Here is a 15547-nt window from a genome sequence, read left to right on the forward strand (position 1 = left end):
TGTAGAGCACTGCTCAAAACCTGATCATGTAAAGTGGTTTAACTTGGGGGATTACTTCATCTGGAAACTAGGTACTAATCTTTTTAAAAATCATTTTTGGAATTGTACATGTATTGATGGCTTAGATCAACCATTTCCAACCTAGTCCTCGGGGCACATCTAGTCCCATTAGGTTTTCAGGATATCTGTAATGAATATTCATGAATTACATTTGCATGCAATTGAGGCAGTGCATGCAAAACTATCTCATGCATATTTATTGTGGATATTCTGCAAACCTGATGGAACTAGGTATGCCCTGAGGATTAGGTTTGGAATGGATGTTTTAGATTCTTAGGGGTTCTTTTACTAAGCTGTGGTAAAGGTAGCCTTAGACCTCCTTACATGTGTCTTTCCTCCATGCTAAGGCCATTTTTACTACAGCTGGAAAATGACCGGTTTTCTATTTTTTTAAGTTAATGACCATGTACTAATTTTGCCATTAGTACATGACGATAAAAAATAGTAGCGCATGAGCACTTACCGCCACCAATTTTTAGGCGGTATGGAGTCACGCGCTAATCCTGTGCTAATCAGTCAGCGTATGGTAATGTATAAATATCCATCCTTTCCTTGGTGTCTTCAGACACTGTATGGGACTTTGCTTATGGTATGTCTCTCTTGTATGTCAACCTGCCATAAAGTGGAGTCTTGTAAATGAAAAAAAAAAAACTTCCAAAAGCCTGAGTAAATAGGGTTTAAGATCTGATGGATCATCGCAATGAACTGTTATGCTCATCTGCGCAGGATAGGAAAGTCCATATTCAGTATTATTTTTTTTAAGTCTGACTGCATAGCCAGGAATTGTTTCCTTTTGTGTGCAGTTGATTTACTCACATCTGGAGAAATGTACAACATATATCCCTGCTAATGAATGGGAGACGTGGAGGGGCATTTTCGAAACAAGATAGAAGTCCATCTTTTGATTCAAAAATACCGTCAGGGATGTCCAAATCCTTAAATTTGGTCGTCCTTAGAGGTGGACATCCCTAGACATGGACGTTTCTGATTTTCAGCAATTCTCGAAACCAAAGACGTCCATGTCAGAAACGACCAAATGCAAGCCATTTGGTCATGGGAGGAGCCAGCATTTGTAGTGCACTGGTCCCCCTGACATGCGAGGACACCAACCGGGCACCCTAGGGGACACTGCAGTGGACTTCATAAATTGCTCCCGTGTGTGCTGAGACCCCCCCCCCCCCCAAATCCACTAGCCCCAACTGTACACCACTACCATAGTCCTTAGGGGTGAAAGGGGGCACCTAGATGTGGTACAGTGGGTTTCTGGTGGGTTTTGGAGGGCTCGCTGTTACCTCCACAAATGTAACAGGTAGTGGGGTATGGGCCTGGGTCCGCCTGTCTGAAGTGCACTGCAGTACCCACTAAAACTGCTCCAGGGACCTGCATGCGCTGTCATAGACCTGAGTATGACATCTGAGGCTGGCACAAAATATTTTTAAAAATGTTTTTTGAGGGTGGGAAGGGGTTAGTAACCACTGGGGGAGTAATGGGAGGCCATCCCCGATTCTCTCCAGTGGTCATCTGGTCATTTAGGGCACCCTTTTGTGCCTTAGTCATAAAAAAAAGCAGGTCCGGGTGAAAATGTCCAAGTGTTGAACAGGGACGTCCTTCTTTTTTTCCATTATGGGTCAAGGACGTCCAATTGTTAGGCACGCCCAAGTCCCGCCTTCGCTATGTCTCCGACACGCCCCCTTGAACTTTGGTCGTCCCTGCGATGGAGTGCAGTTGGGGACATCCAAAATCGGCTTTCGATTATACCGATTTGGACATTGCTGAGAGAAGGATGCCCATCTTCTGATTTATGTCGAAAGATGGGCATCCTTCTCTTTCGAAAATGAGTCCATTAGTTTTGGAAGCAGCAGTGATAATCTATAAAACCTGCTGATAACGTAACAGTTTTAGAATAGCTGGTCTAGGGAATTTAGAAGTCAGGCTTGGCTTACTAGATGGAACCCACTGAATGAACTCAATCTCAAGCTTGAAAGTAAATTTGAGCCCCATGGTCTCAGTGAAAAAGTTTTGTCAAAAAGATGTTAAAATTGAAGCATCTGTCATTTTAGGTACTCCGATTATGCACAATTCCTATTGCTCAAGTCATCTAAACCTCCTGCAATTGACAAATGTGCTTATTATTTGTGTCAACGGCCTCTGCTTTAGTTTCCAGCCACATGGCACGTTGATCCAGCATAGCAAATCTCTGCTGATTCTCCTGCAGTTGTTGCATTTGCTTCCATTTGGGACTGAAGATCAGTTATTGCCATATGGTTAGCCATCAACATGTCTTTTATGATGTTCAGCTTGGCATGTGCCAAATTTACACATGCAATTTATTTGAGTAACGATCCAATTAGTGTCAATAATTGGGTGGCACATCTTGCTAAGTGCTATTCTATAAAGATGTGCACACAAATCTTTTAGCGTGTAATTGAAAAGGAGTTGTAGAAGCTGTATTATAAAATTTGAGGGTTCCATACCTAATTTACACATGAAGATTTACACCAGGACAGTTGGTGTAAATCCTCGTGCCCAAAGTTGGATGCTATTCTATAAATGACACCTAATGCATTTTTGGCACCTAAGTTAGGGTACACAATAAAGATCTACTGCTGTTACAATAAATCAGAAAACCATTCACACAAGAAGGTATCTTCAGACCATAAAAGGTGGTACTTCGCCGCTGATTTAGTGGTGCAGTAGTAATTTCCACCTTTTCTTGTCAGTCCATTTTAAAAATATATAAATATATACTTAAAAATCTTTTTATAATTTCTTGAACTTGCCCAGTGCACTACAAATGCTGGCTCCTCCCACGACCTTGGCCTTGGATTTGGCCAGTTTTGAGATGGACGCCTTTAGTTTCCATTATCGGCAAAAACCAATGGCGGCCATCTCTAACGGGGGGCCATCTCTAAGGGCGGGCCAAATGTTGAGATTTGGCCAGCCCCGACTTTATTATTGAAACGAAAGATAGCCGCCTATCTTGTTTCGATAATACAGTCAGGTATGCTGCTTTACGGGGCCATCATTAGAGATGGGCGCCCTTATAGATGGGCGCCCCTGTTCGATTATGTCCCTCTTAGTTATCTGCAACATTAGCAGTTGAAACACAGTTTGTCCCTATTCCCTAATCCCTAATTTCTATGATAGCTATTTAATTTGGCAATTAGCATGCCAAATAGTTAATATGCGGTGATAGTATTAGCATAGTGTCATGTTGTTTATGTACTCTAAGACCCTAATTAAATTACTAATGCAGCTTAATAAATAGGCTACTAATTGTTTAGTAATTGTCTATGGTTTTGTTTTTGCGTGCCCTTACTTTTGGAGGTATACTTTCCACCTTCCCTCAAAAATTGTTCTGTGAGAATTTATGGTCCTGTAAATTCCTTAGAATAGAGATGTTATACCTCTCTGTTGCAATCAAGGGAAGCAGAAATGAATTTTAGAGGCATATTTTTATCTGTTATAGCTGTTCATTCTTTGCATATCCATTATTGCTAACCTTGTATTGCATGGATTGTGTCAATTCAATATTAGCCTATTATAGCTGATGTATCAGTGCTGGATGCTAGGGTACTCAACCACTCTCTTAGGCTTTTAAAATGAAGCTCTCAAATAAACATATAATGCAGATATTTATATCAGTGTTCTCTTTTGTTACAATAGTTTCATTGTGTCTCCATAAAGACATAAAGTTGCATGTTTTCTTAACTGCTTCCAAATTACTACTCTCCTTTGAAATACAGCAATCTACTCCTTCAGTAAGCTTATGTTATGACAGATAAACAATGTCAATAAAAAAACAATGGGACCAATGCTATGTCAGGTATTTCAGGAGATCAGACATCAGTTCAACAGTAACATTTTTGGACTTTTCATTTCAATACAGTTCCCATGGATCTATTAATTGAAACTCCATTTCAACATTTCAAAAATTCTCTAAAACAATTATATTGATGTAATTATCTTAGGGGCCCTTTTACTGAGCTGCATAGGTGCCTACATGTGCCCAATGAGCATCATTTTGGAGTTACTGCCCAGCTACCGCGTGGCCCTTACGGTAATTTAATTTCATTTTTGATGTGCGTCCACTACGTGTGCCAGAAAATAATTTTTATTTTTTTGTGTGGTAATCGTCATTCTATGCGAGTAGATGATTACCGCACAGTTAATGCGTGAGACTTTACCACTAAGTCAATGGCTGGTGATAAAGTCTCAGACCCAAAATGGACGTGCGCCAATTTTGATTTTGCTGCATGTCCACTTTTGGTAAAATTTAAAAAAGGCCTTTTTTTAGAGACATGCTGAAAAATGGATCTGCGTGTGCCCAAAATACGCGCCTATACTAGTGCAGCCCATTGTTTGTTTTATTGCAGTAAATACTTTTCATTGTTTTTTTTTATACAGATAGAGGTTGTTTTGAAAGAGAAAGGTTAAACACATTTTACTGAGAACAGAAAGAAATGTCAAATACTTGTGCAAAATCAATGTTTCCTTTGAGGACTGTCAGAGCATCATAATAAAGTTTTATTGAAAACAGTGATGGGTCAGTATTCTAAAGGATTTATCCATATAGTAGCCACTGCTATACGGATGTCCTCTATATGCCAGTTTTCAGCAGCACTATATTAATAGTACCGCTGAATCTTTTCTCTGACTGTTCCTGGTCTATCAAGGTTGAAGGTTACATATGTTTGATATTTTGCTTACGGACATGCCATCAAAGTGGCTACAATCACAAACGATTAATGGAAAACAGAAAAGGAAGCCATTTCAAAAGAGTTGCAAAGAGTAAGAGGAGAAAACTAGGAGAGCGAGGACAGAGAGAAATAAAACTACTGTAAGCCACCGTCCACAGGCCATATAGTAATGGGGATATTTTCCCCAGCTACACAGATAGCAGTGATATTCAACTGCTAAGTGTACAGCTGTGAAGCAAATTTGGACAAAAAAATTGCTCTCCTGACTTGAACCACATAGCATAGATAGTGGCTAAATAACACCCCTATACATATAGGGGGAAGTTCTATAAATGACACTGAATAGGTGTTAAAAATTGGCATTCAACGTTAGTCTATAAACGGAGCTCCAGACTGAGCACTCTTTATAGAATAGCATTGAGCACTGAATTGCGCACTCAACTTATGCCAACTGAAACCTGTTGTAAATCCTGATGCGCAGGTTGGGCATGGATCCCCTCTATTCTGTAATATTACATGCATCTTTTGTGAATGCTCTTGATTTGCCCATGTCCCTCCCATGCCATGCCCCCTTTTGAGTTGCACATGATCCAATTTAGATGCCCATTGTTACAGAATAGTGCGCTGGGATCCGCATCCAATTTGGGAGCTCTTTGAAGAATCAGGGGGATAAAGGGCAATTCTATAATTTAGTTGCTCATGGGTATGCACCTCTTTTCCCTAGGATTCTATGTATCACACTTAGATTTCCATGCATAACAATGTGCATAAGCTAATTGGTTAACAAGCTAATCAGCATTAATAATTGGATGTTAACCAATTATCAGCACTAATTGCCATTAAATAGAATTTACATGCAGAACTATCTAAGCATATTCTTTAATGTGGTGCGCATAAATTTTAAGTTGCATGGTTTAAAAATGGGTGTGGCAACAGGCGGGTCATGGGCATTTCTAAAATCTATGCATGTTGTTATAGAATACACCTGGTCTGCGTATAGTTTAGGCATCTGGATTTACACCAAGTTTTACTTGACGTAAATGCCCGTGACTAAATTTAGTTGCTCAGAGCAGCACTCAGCATATTCCATATATTCATTATTCTAAATGAAGGCGTACTTTATAGAATATGCTTAGGCAAATTTCATTTTGGCGCTGATTTTTTAGACATGATATATAGAATCTAAACCTTTGTGTGTAAGTGCAAAAAAAAAAAGTAGCACTTATCCATCTAAGCACCCTAATCTCTACTATACAAGGATATGCATAAGTGCTACAGTACACAAATGCAAGGGGGGGGGGGCTACATGGGAGCGGCTCCCAGTTAAATGCAGGCAGCTTATAAAATGAATACAGTAAATTACGTGCACCCTTGCTGCATTTAGGCCCACCCCAGTTACACCAGGTCCAACAGTGATGTAACTGCATGCATCTAAATCTAAGGTGTACTGATGCTACTTATTCTATACCATTCTATAACCATTTAGATGCCATTACAGAACAGGTCCTCACCACATGGCATCAGAGCATCTAAAAGAAGGTGCCCACTTAAAGAACTGTCACCATAGTGAACATAATTGTCTGTATTTTAAACAAACTCTCACTATGATGTTTAAATATTGACTCATATTTTTTATTGGCTATAAAAATATAGTTCAAATTTCAGCCCTGAATCATATTAAATCCTTTTAAAATACACTTTTTTTGTTTTGTTTTGTTGCTAAGATTACACCTTTAACTGACAATGACTTTGGAAAATACAACTGTACTGCTACCAACAGAATAGGCACAAGACATCAGGAGTACATCCTTGCATTAGCAGGTGAGTAAAGCCTTTCTTCTTTTCATTAATAAAAGCCTCTGAAAGCAGTAGTCCAGGGGCTTAAATCAATGAGTTGTCCTGGATCTTTCAGCAATGAGTTGGGTCAAGGAAAACCCTCTAGTTTAATTCCCACTTTTCTCAATTACACCGTCTATGTTCTTGACCAAATCACTCCATCTCAGTAGTTCTTAACCCAGTTCTTGGGATACACTTAGCCAGTCCGGTTTTCTGGCTATCCACAACGAATATGCGTAAGTCAGATTTGGATATAACAGAGGCAGTGCAAGCAAATCTTTCTTAGTCATACTTATTGTAGATAGCCAGAAAACCAGATAGGCTGATTGTATCCCGAAGACAGTATTAAAAACCCTTGCTGTACCTCCTGTTGCCTCAGATATCCACTTGATTGTAAACTCTTTGGGGAAGATACTTATTATACCTAAAAAAAAAAAGGTATCATTATTGTTTTGTCAGAACCAGCCTACAGATCAGAGTAAATAACTTTCCAGACTAATCTTGTTATTGTTATTATGCATTATGTTACTATTGTTGCTGTGCAATTTTGAACTATATTATGGCTTCTTTCTCAAGCAGAAGTGCCACAAATTGACCAATTAAACTTATTTTTGCATTAATATTACCCATACAGCCATGTGCAAATGTAAGCCACACTGAGCCTGCAAATTGTTGGGGAAATGTGGGATACAAATGCTACAAATAAATAAATAAATAAATAAATGTAACTGGAATCATGTTTATTGGTATAAATGTTCTTTATGACAGAAATAACCGTGCTGCTCATAATTTACTGCATTGAGGTCCACTATTACTTCATTCCTAAGAAAATTGTCTGTAGGTAATAGATCACTAAAGATTCCTTACTGAAGTCTCCCCTGATTTATTTTATATCCTGGATAGTCTATGGGGTTCTTGCTCTATTTGCATATGAAGATTGTCTGGAACCCATTCTGATTTTAATTTGTGGACTGGGAAAGTCAAATGAAGGAAAATACCATTCTTTCTAATGAATGTAGGAAGAATGGAGACTTGAGGCACAAAGTTTTAGCCACTAGATCTCTCATTCCTCCATTATGAGTTAATGCATAAGTTCATATTCCTCTGCACTGTTGGCTTGCTAGAAGTAGACATATCTCCCTCCCCCCCCCCCCTCAGTATTCAGCCAGCAGCAGTCAATATTTTTATATACTCTGACCATCACTTGGTAAATTAGCCCTGCATTTTCAGTGCTGGGCCATATGCGGACACCAACATTGAAAATCTGGGGCTGAATATCATCCAGGACCCATATAGCTTTTTTTAAATGTCCCTAATCCACTGAAAAGCCCTCCTCCTCTCTTCCTTCTTTCCCAGCATATGTCAGAAAACCCCAGAAAACCCCTCCCCATGGGAATGACCTCCCACTTTCCAGCTAGGCTCCTCCTTTGCCTATATTTTCTTCTTGCTGGTCCAATAGAGTCATTGGGGGCAGGAGCAAAGTTCCCTCACTCCTGTCCCTTGCCATTGCTTCAAACAAAATGGTCACCACAAGAGGTCAGGGGCCACATAGCAAATGGGTAAAGTTACGATAGCTTTTGACTGACCTAAATTTACTCACTTAGGTATGTGGGTCCCGGCACTGAATATTTCTGGCACCTGAATAACCCCTGGTTCCTCCCAAATGCTGCCCCTGTTCCATCGTCCCTGACCTGCTCACCTTTTCTGGGCAATTTTCAGAGGTTATGCCCACTTTAGTGGCACTGAATATTGGTGGTTAGGTGGTAGTAAGCAATTTAAGCGGGCAGAAGCCTCTCTTGCCTACCTAAATCGCTTTGAATATCAGTCCAATTATTTTGACTATGATGTCATATTTTAATCACTGAAATTTCAGTAGTAATGTCAGATACAGAGAGAATTATAAATGTTTCTTTATATACTGAAATGGGTGTATTGATTATTGTTCAACATAGATAAAGGAACAAGCTTTATTCTACATCTTGTGTTCTTCCACTATGGGGTTATAGAGACATTCCTGGTACAGGGATTGGTCAAAGGAGGAAAGTACACTTGTCATTTTAAATTATCACAATTATGCAGATATGTTTATCATAAAAAGCATCTAGGCATAAAGTTGGCTGCTGCAGCTACTGATAGTGTGGCTGCACTTAATGCCATCTCAAGACATAACATTAAGTGTTACGTGCTAACAGGAGCCTGGTAGCACAGTCATAGTCCAATGAAACACCCCTCCAATTTCCCCAACACTAGCCCACACCATTTAATAATTCCCTCCCCCATCTTAACCTCCCAAGATCAGATCACATCCCCAACACTAGCAGTCACAAGCTAAGAACCACCCACCACAAGGCCCCTGAGTGGGACCCCTTAACTACCATATCAAGACCCTTCCTCCATCCTCAGAACCCATGGCTTACCCAAGGATCACCCTGGTAGTTTAGTGGATGAGCAGTGCAATCATCCCATAGCTGCTTCAAGTTCAATATGCCAGCAGTAGATTCATGAAACTACCGCCATTCATGCATTATATAGCAGAGTGATCCTGAGTGGTATTACTAAGAGACTGCTTCTAAGGGTCATTGATGCCATTTAAAAGCTGGAGCAATTATGAGGTGGGAACAAAGTCACTCTGCCCTCACTAGACAACAGGTAGACCCCTGGGTAAGTTCCAGGAAGGTCAGGGTAATGGAGGAAGGGCCCTGGTATAGTAGTTATAGGGTGTCTCTGGGGTGGAGGTATATTTTTGAGTCCTCAGGTCTGGAAGGGGGTAGTCTTATGAGGGGGTATGGTCTCAAGGAGGGTCATTGTGGGAGCCTGGTGTTGATCTGGATAGGGGTTACTGTTAGAGGGGTGGTGCTGTCTGATGTGAGTGATGATGATTGGGGTGGTGGTATAGTGAGTGGGCTACTGCCCAAGGGTTTGGATCAGGGGCTGCTTTGATGGGGAAGTGTTTGTGGAGGATATCCTGTTGAAGGAAAGTGGATATGATTTGTTATATCTCTTTTCTGTGGTTACATTCAAAGCAGTTTACTTATTATATACAGGTACTTAAGGATGATTAAGTGACTTACCCAGAGTCAGAAGGAGATGCAATAAGACTCGAACCTGCTGCACTAACATAATAATAAAGCTACTCCTCGACTCCCTAGGGCAAATTGTATATTTTGCTGCATCCTTAAGCAATATTATGTGGACAAGTCATTTAACTGTCAAGGGGGAGACATTTATCCAGCACCGCTGCACTGACACCATTCTTTTTTACTTTTATACCAGGGTCTGCATTCCATGCTGTAGCAGTTAACACAGGTGTGCCTATGCTATCTGCAAGGTATGGAATGTGGGTCTATGTGGTAAGTGTTTGCCTTATGCAGTAAGTACAGGGCAGATACTGGGCATGACATATATCTGTATCATCTAGGCTTTGAAGTTACTGCACCTTAAGTTTTGAATTTAAGAGCGGGTAATGAAAAACCTTGCCAAACTTTAGTAAACAGGTCCTTAAATACTGTAATGAAGAAATTGATAGCTTTTTTCATAATTTTTTTTAATTATTTGGACTGAATGCTCCCGGAGTTCTTTTTTTAAAGCTTTTATTCCTGTGTGAAAATAGTTAGACATGTGGTGGGCTAGGGGACATACTGTAGTCTTCACAGTTTCAAGTAGACTAACAGGCTTATTTTCAAAAGAGAAGGGCGCCCATCCTTCGACACAAATTGGGAGATGGGTGTCCTTCTCTCAGGGTCACCCAAATCGGCATAATCAAAAGCTGATTTTGGGCGTCCTCAACTGCTTTCCGTCGTGGGGATGACCAAAGTTCCTGGGGGGGTGTCGGAGGCATAGCAAAGGTGGGACTGGAGTGTGCCTAACAGATGGGCATCCTCGAGCGATAATGGAAAAAAGAAGGGCATCCCTGACACGCACTTGGGCGACTTTACTTGGTCCATTTTTTGTTACGACCAAGCCTCAAAAAGGTGCCCAGACTGACCAGATAACCACCGGAGGGAATTGGGGATGACAACCCCTGACTCCCCCAGTGGTCACTAACCACCTCCCACCCCGAAAAAAAAACAACTTTAAAAACTTTTTTTTCCAGCCTGAAATGTAATACTCAGGTACATTGCAGCAGAATGGTATGTGTGAGTCAGCAGAGGCATAGTAAAGGCGTGGATGTCCTTCTTTCAAACATTTTGGACGTACTGAATTGCCTCCCCCCCCACAGGGACGGCCAAATTTCAAGGGAGTGGAACAAAGTGGTGAAGTGGTTGAATGGCCTAGTGGTTAGCACACTGCTCTTGCAATCCAGAGGTGGCCAGTTCAAATCCCACTGCTGCTACTTATGATCCAAAATCCAAATAAATAAAATGTGTCAGAGACATAGCAAAGGCATGGACATCTTTCTCACAGAAACATCCATGTTTTGGACATCCTAAACTGCCATCACAGGGACAGAGGCATAGCAAAAGACATCCTTCACCCATACTCTAAAAAAAAAAAAAAGACATCCCTGATGAGCACTTGGACATTTTCACCTGGACTTGTATTTTTCTAAGGTTGTAGATGGCAATTTATTTAAGGTTGTAGACGGCTATTATACACGCAGTTTGTCTGCATGCATGAAGCAGTCTTTGTCATTTGCAGAGCAGCCACGCATAATGCTTGGCTGCTCTGCACTGGCTTCCCCTCCTTAGGAAGGAAATCGTGTGCAAATGAGCTAACAGGGAGCAGCTCATTTGCATGCAATTTCTTTCATGCATGCCTGTTCCTTTCCGAATTGCTAAGGGATTGGTAAGGGAAGGGCTTTTCCATTCAGTTAGTGCATCAGTTACAGGGGGACCAGTGCACTATGAATGCTGGCTCCTCCCAAGACCAAATGAGTTGGATTTGGTCATTTTTTAGATGGGCATCCTCAGTTTACATTATCGCCGAAAACCAGGGACGACCATCTCTAAGGTTGACCATCTCTAAGATCGACCTAAATGTTGAGATTTGGGCATTCCCTTCTCCACTACTGCCAACTCCAGACTTTGTACCTTCTGTCTTGCTGCACCCTACGCCTGGAATAAACTTCCTGAGCCCCTACGTCTTGCCCCATCCTTGGCCACCTTTAAATCTAGACTGAAAGCCCACCTCTTTAACATTGCTTTTGACTCGTAACCACTTGTAACCACTCGCCTCCACCTACCCTCCTCTCCTCCTTCCTGTACACATTAATTGATTTGATTTGTTTACTTTATTTTTTGTCTATTAGATTGTAAGCTCTTTGAGCAGGGACTGTCTTTCTTCTACGTTTGTGCAGCGTTGCGTACGCCTTGTAGCGCTATAGAAATGCTAAATAGTAGTAGTAGTAGTTGAGATTTGGGCATCCCCGACCATATTATCAAAATGAAAGATGGACGCCCATCTTGTTTTGATAATATGGGTTTCCTGCCCCTTTGCGAGGACGTCCTGCGAGGATGCCCTCAGGAAAATTTGGGTGCCCCGTTTGATTATGCCCCTCTAAAACTTCATAGTTAATAGAGGGAATGGTGCTTAGATGTTACCAACATGGTTCAAACTGTGAATAGAAGGAAAAGATTACAGCTGTGCAAATGCTCAGAAGATTATACTTCTCTACTTGGCTTTGTTGTGTCTTATTCAAGCAGTATTTTTTGGCACCTTATCTAGACTTGCTATGAAGTTTAATTATAGTACAGACACAAGTAAGTTTATATAAAATCATTTTACATAGATTTAGTACAAGATTTTTTTCTTACATTTAATAGTTTCAGCAAAGATGAAATACTAAGGAACTAAGGGTTACAGTAGAACATTAAAATAATATAGTAAAAAGTAACAAGAATAACATATGAAGGGAGCATTGTTCACTGATGCCTCCTTCCTTATATATAACACACTAATAGGGGAGACCCCAAGTAAAAAAAATGAAGATAAATTGTAGTGACATCATAACAAAGTTAGGAGGATCTAATTGCCATTACAGCTCACTGAGTTGGGTCAAAACTATTTTCTTAGCATCTGGAAAGGATCTCAGTTGAGAAGAGGCAAAGAAAATGTTTTTCACATTGGTAATATGTTAGCATTTACACAGAATCTATAAAAACTTATCAGGGCCAAGAAATCTAATCTCCAAGTGCGTTGATAGAACCCCAAATCAGCAGGTCTGTTAAAACAAACAAACAAACAAACAAACAAACATAATCATTATGAATTTTAAGACACACTCATAGTGATGCTATTGACAGAACCAATACAAGGCCATTAGGTACCTTGCTCCATTTTTAAGCAAATTATATGTTTCACTGAATCCATAAAACATAGTAACATAGTAGATGACGGCAGAAAAAGACCTGCATGGTCCATCCAGTCTGCCCAACAAGATAACTCATATGTACTACTTTTTGTGTATACCCTACTTTGATTTGTACCTGTACTCTTCAGGGCACAGACCGTATAAGTCTGCCCAGCACTATCCCCGCCTCCCAACCACCGGCTCTGATTTCATTCCAAATTTATATCTTGTCTTTTCTATTTCTGGAAAGTACAGGGTAGATTTCATAGTGCAGTGACAAGCCACTTATTGCTTCTCTGAAATGCAAGGTAGTGACATTTATAGGAACCAACTTTTCAAAATGACTGGCCACAGTCAAGGAATTTATTCAATACTGGGGGTGCTCAAGCACCCACAGCTACCACAGACCTGGATCTTATACTACTACTACTATTTAACATTTCTAAAGCGCTACTAGGGTTACGCAGCGCTGTACAATTCAACATAGAAGGACAGTCCTGGCTCAAAGAGCTTACAATATAAAGGACAAATGTAGTTAGTCAAGTAGGAGTCATCAAATTGGGGCAGTCTAGATTACCTGAAAGGTATAGAGGTTAGGTGCCGAAAGCAACATTGAAGAGGTGGGCTTTGAGTAAGGTTTTGAAGATGGGTAGGGAGGGTGCTTGGCGTAAGGGCTCAGGAAGTTTATTCCAAGCATAGGGTGAGGCGAGGCAGAATGGGCGGAGCCTGGAGTTGGCGGTGGTGGAGAAGGGTACTGAGAGGAGGGATTTGTCCTGTGAGCGGATGTTTCAGGCGGGAACGTAAGGGGAGATGAGGGTAGAGAGGTAATGAGGGGCTGCATACTGAGTGCATTTGTAGGTAAGAAGGAGAAGCTTGAACTGAATGCGGTATCTGATCGGAAGCCAGTGAAGTGACCTAAGGAGAGGGTTATGATGACATTTATTTGTTGAGTTTTCTGGTAGAAAGAACCACACCTTTCGCCTGTGCCACTGGATCCACCAATTACCCAGGACTAGGAACAGACTTCCCCACAAACTGCAGTTAAATTTGTATTCACTTCAGATCCCCAAAGCAGAGTTCCAAGCAGAGTTACTGGTCCTTTTAATATCCTCAGTCCATTAAATCACAGGCTTCAACATTTCCAGTTCTGCCTGTAGACTGCCACATGCTTACTTTATTGAAATCCTAAAACTTTTCTCCAGTCTGGTTTACAGGTACCTGCAAGTTCAGTTCTATTCCATATTCTACAACAGCTTTTCTTTATTTCCCTTTTCTGCACACTTAGCCTGAAGCTGTGGCAGCTCCTGCTGGGTAGAATAAAGTCTCTCTCACATACACACACAACAAAAAAAGTCTCTCCAAAACCTCCTCCCTTTCTTTGTCCTTACCTTAGCCTTGGGGAAACAGGTTTAAGCAGTACCTCCCTCCATATCCATAAATACACTTGCACACTACAACCACCCATAGCTGCTTGTCAAAAGTTATCTATCTATCTATCTATCTATCTATCTATCTATCTATCTATCTATCTATCTATCTATCTATCTATCTATCTATCTATCTATCTATCTATCTATCTATCTATCTATCTATCACACAGAAGCCTTGCATTAGAGCTGTGTGTTAACACTTAGCAAATGAGCACTATTTGGCAATAATAAGAATTTACACATACAACTTGCTAAGCGTATTCTGTAATTCAGAACAGCCAAAAAGGGGCATGGTTAAGGGCAGGGAAATAGGCTTTTTGTGGGTGTTTCAAAATTTACACACACTGATATAGAATATGCCTCCAGTGCATGCACATCTCTCTCATGAATATTCATTGTGGATATCCTCAGGGCGACCCAAGAGGCCTCTTGAGGCAGGGCTGAGATGCTGCCGCCCCGGCCAAGCTTACCTTATTTTTTCATGTTCTAGCAGCCAGCAGTGGCAGCAACAGTGATTCCCATATGCTGCCCTGCCGCTGACAACTGTCCTCTTCTCTAATGTGGCCACCTCCGACAAAACAAGAAGTTACATCAGAGAAGCGGCTGCAGTAAAAAGAAAAGGTGGATGCAGATGGCAGTGCAGCATATGGAAATCTCTGCTGCTGCTGCCGCCACCACCGCTGCCACCTGATGGAACATGAAGAAAGGTAAATTTCAGGGAATTGCGTGTAGGAAAGTAAGGGGAGATGCTCCTCCCCAAAGTGTACCACTTGATACCCTCTCCTTGAGTCGCCTAATAGTCAGGCTGCCCCTGGATATCCTGAAAGCCTGACTGTCTGGTATGCTTCCAGGATCAGGTTGGGAACCACTGCTGTATGTTGATCATGCTGGGAGTGAGGTAGCATAACAATGATAAGGTTTGCCTGAAACAAGGCAGTAAAAAAAAAAAAAAATTGGAGTGCTATTTTCATTCAAGTACATGGATTTGAGAATGCATATATAATTGAATCTGAAGCCAGCGCAGCTCTAATAAAGTCAGGAGGTGCTATGCAGAATTTTTAAGAAAATTTATCAGAAGGTTGTGAATTGCTGGCCATCATAGCAAGGAGAAGTTCTGTAGATTCTTGGAACAGACAGTCTGGAGCTGTGGAGGGGCATTTTTGATATGACATCTAAACACAACTTTTAACATTTTGCTGAAAACGTCCAAGAATCAAGTGGTGAACATGACC

General features: G+C 41.0%; 1 protein-coding gene across 1 annotated transcript in view; it reads left to right on the forward strand.

Annotated features, from left to right (window-relative positions):
- The window catches only part of NCAM2 (neural cell adhesion molecule 2), a 351991-nt gene that overhangs the window by 165745 nt on the left and 170699 nt on the right, over positions 1-15547 (forward strand). The window contains exon 11 of the mRNA XM_030205047.1: positions 6485-6581. Within this exon, the coding sequence (XP_030060907.1) occupies positions 6485-6581 (97 nt within the window). The remainder of the gene's footprint in view (positions 1-6484; positions 6582-15547) is intronic.

This window comes from Microcaecilia unicolor, chromosome 5, assembly GCF_901765095.1.
Source record: "Microcaecilia unicolor chromosome 5, aMicUni1.1, whole genome shotgun sequence".
Classification (NCBI taxonomy): domain Eukaryota; kingdom Metazoa; phylum Chordata; class Amphibia; order Gymnophiona; family Siphonopidae; genus Microcaecilia; species Microcaecilia unicolor.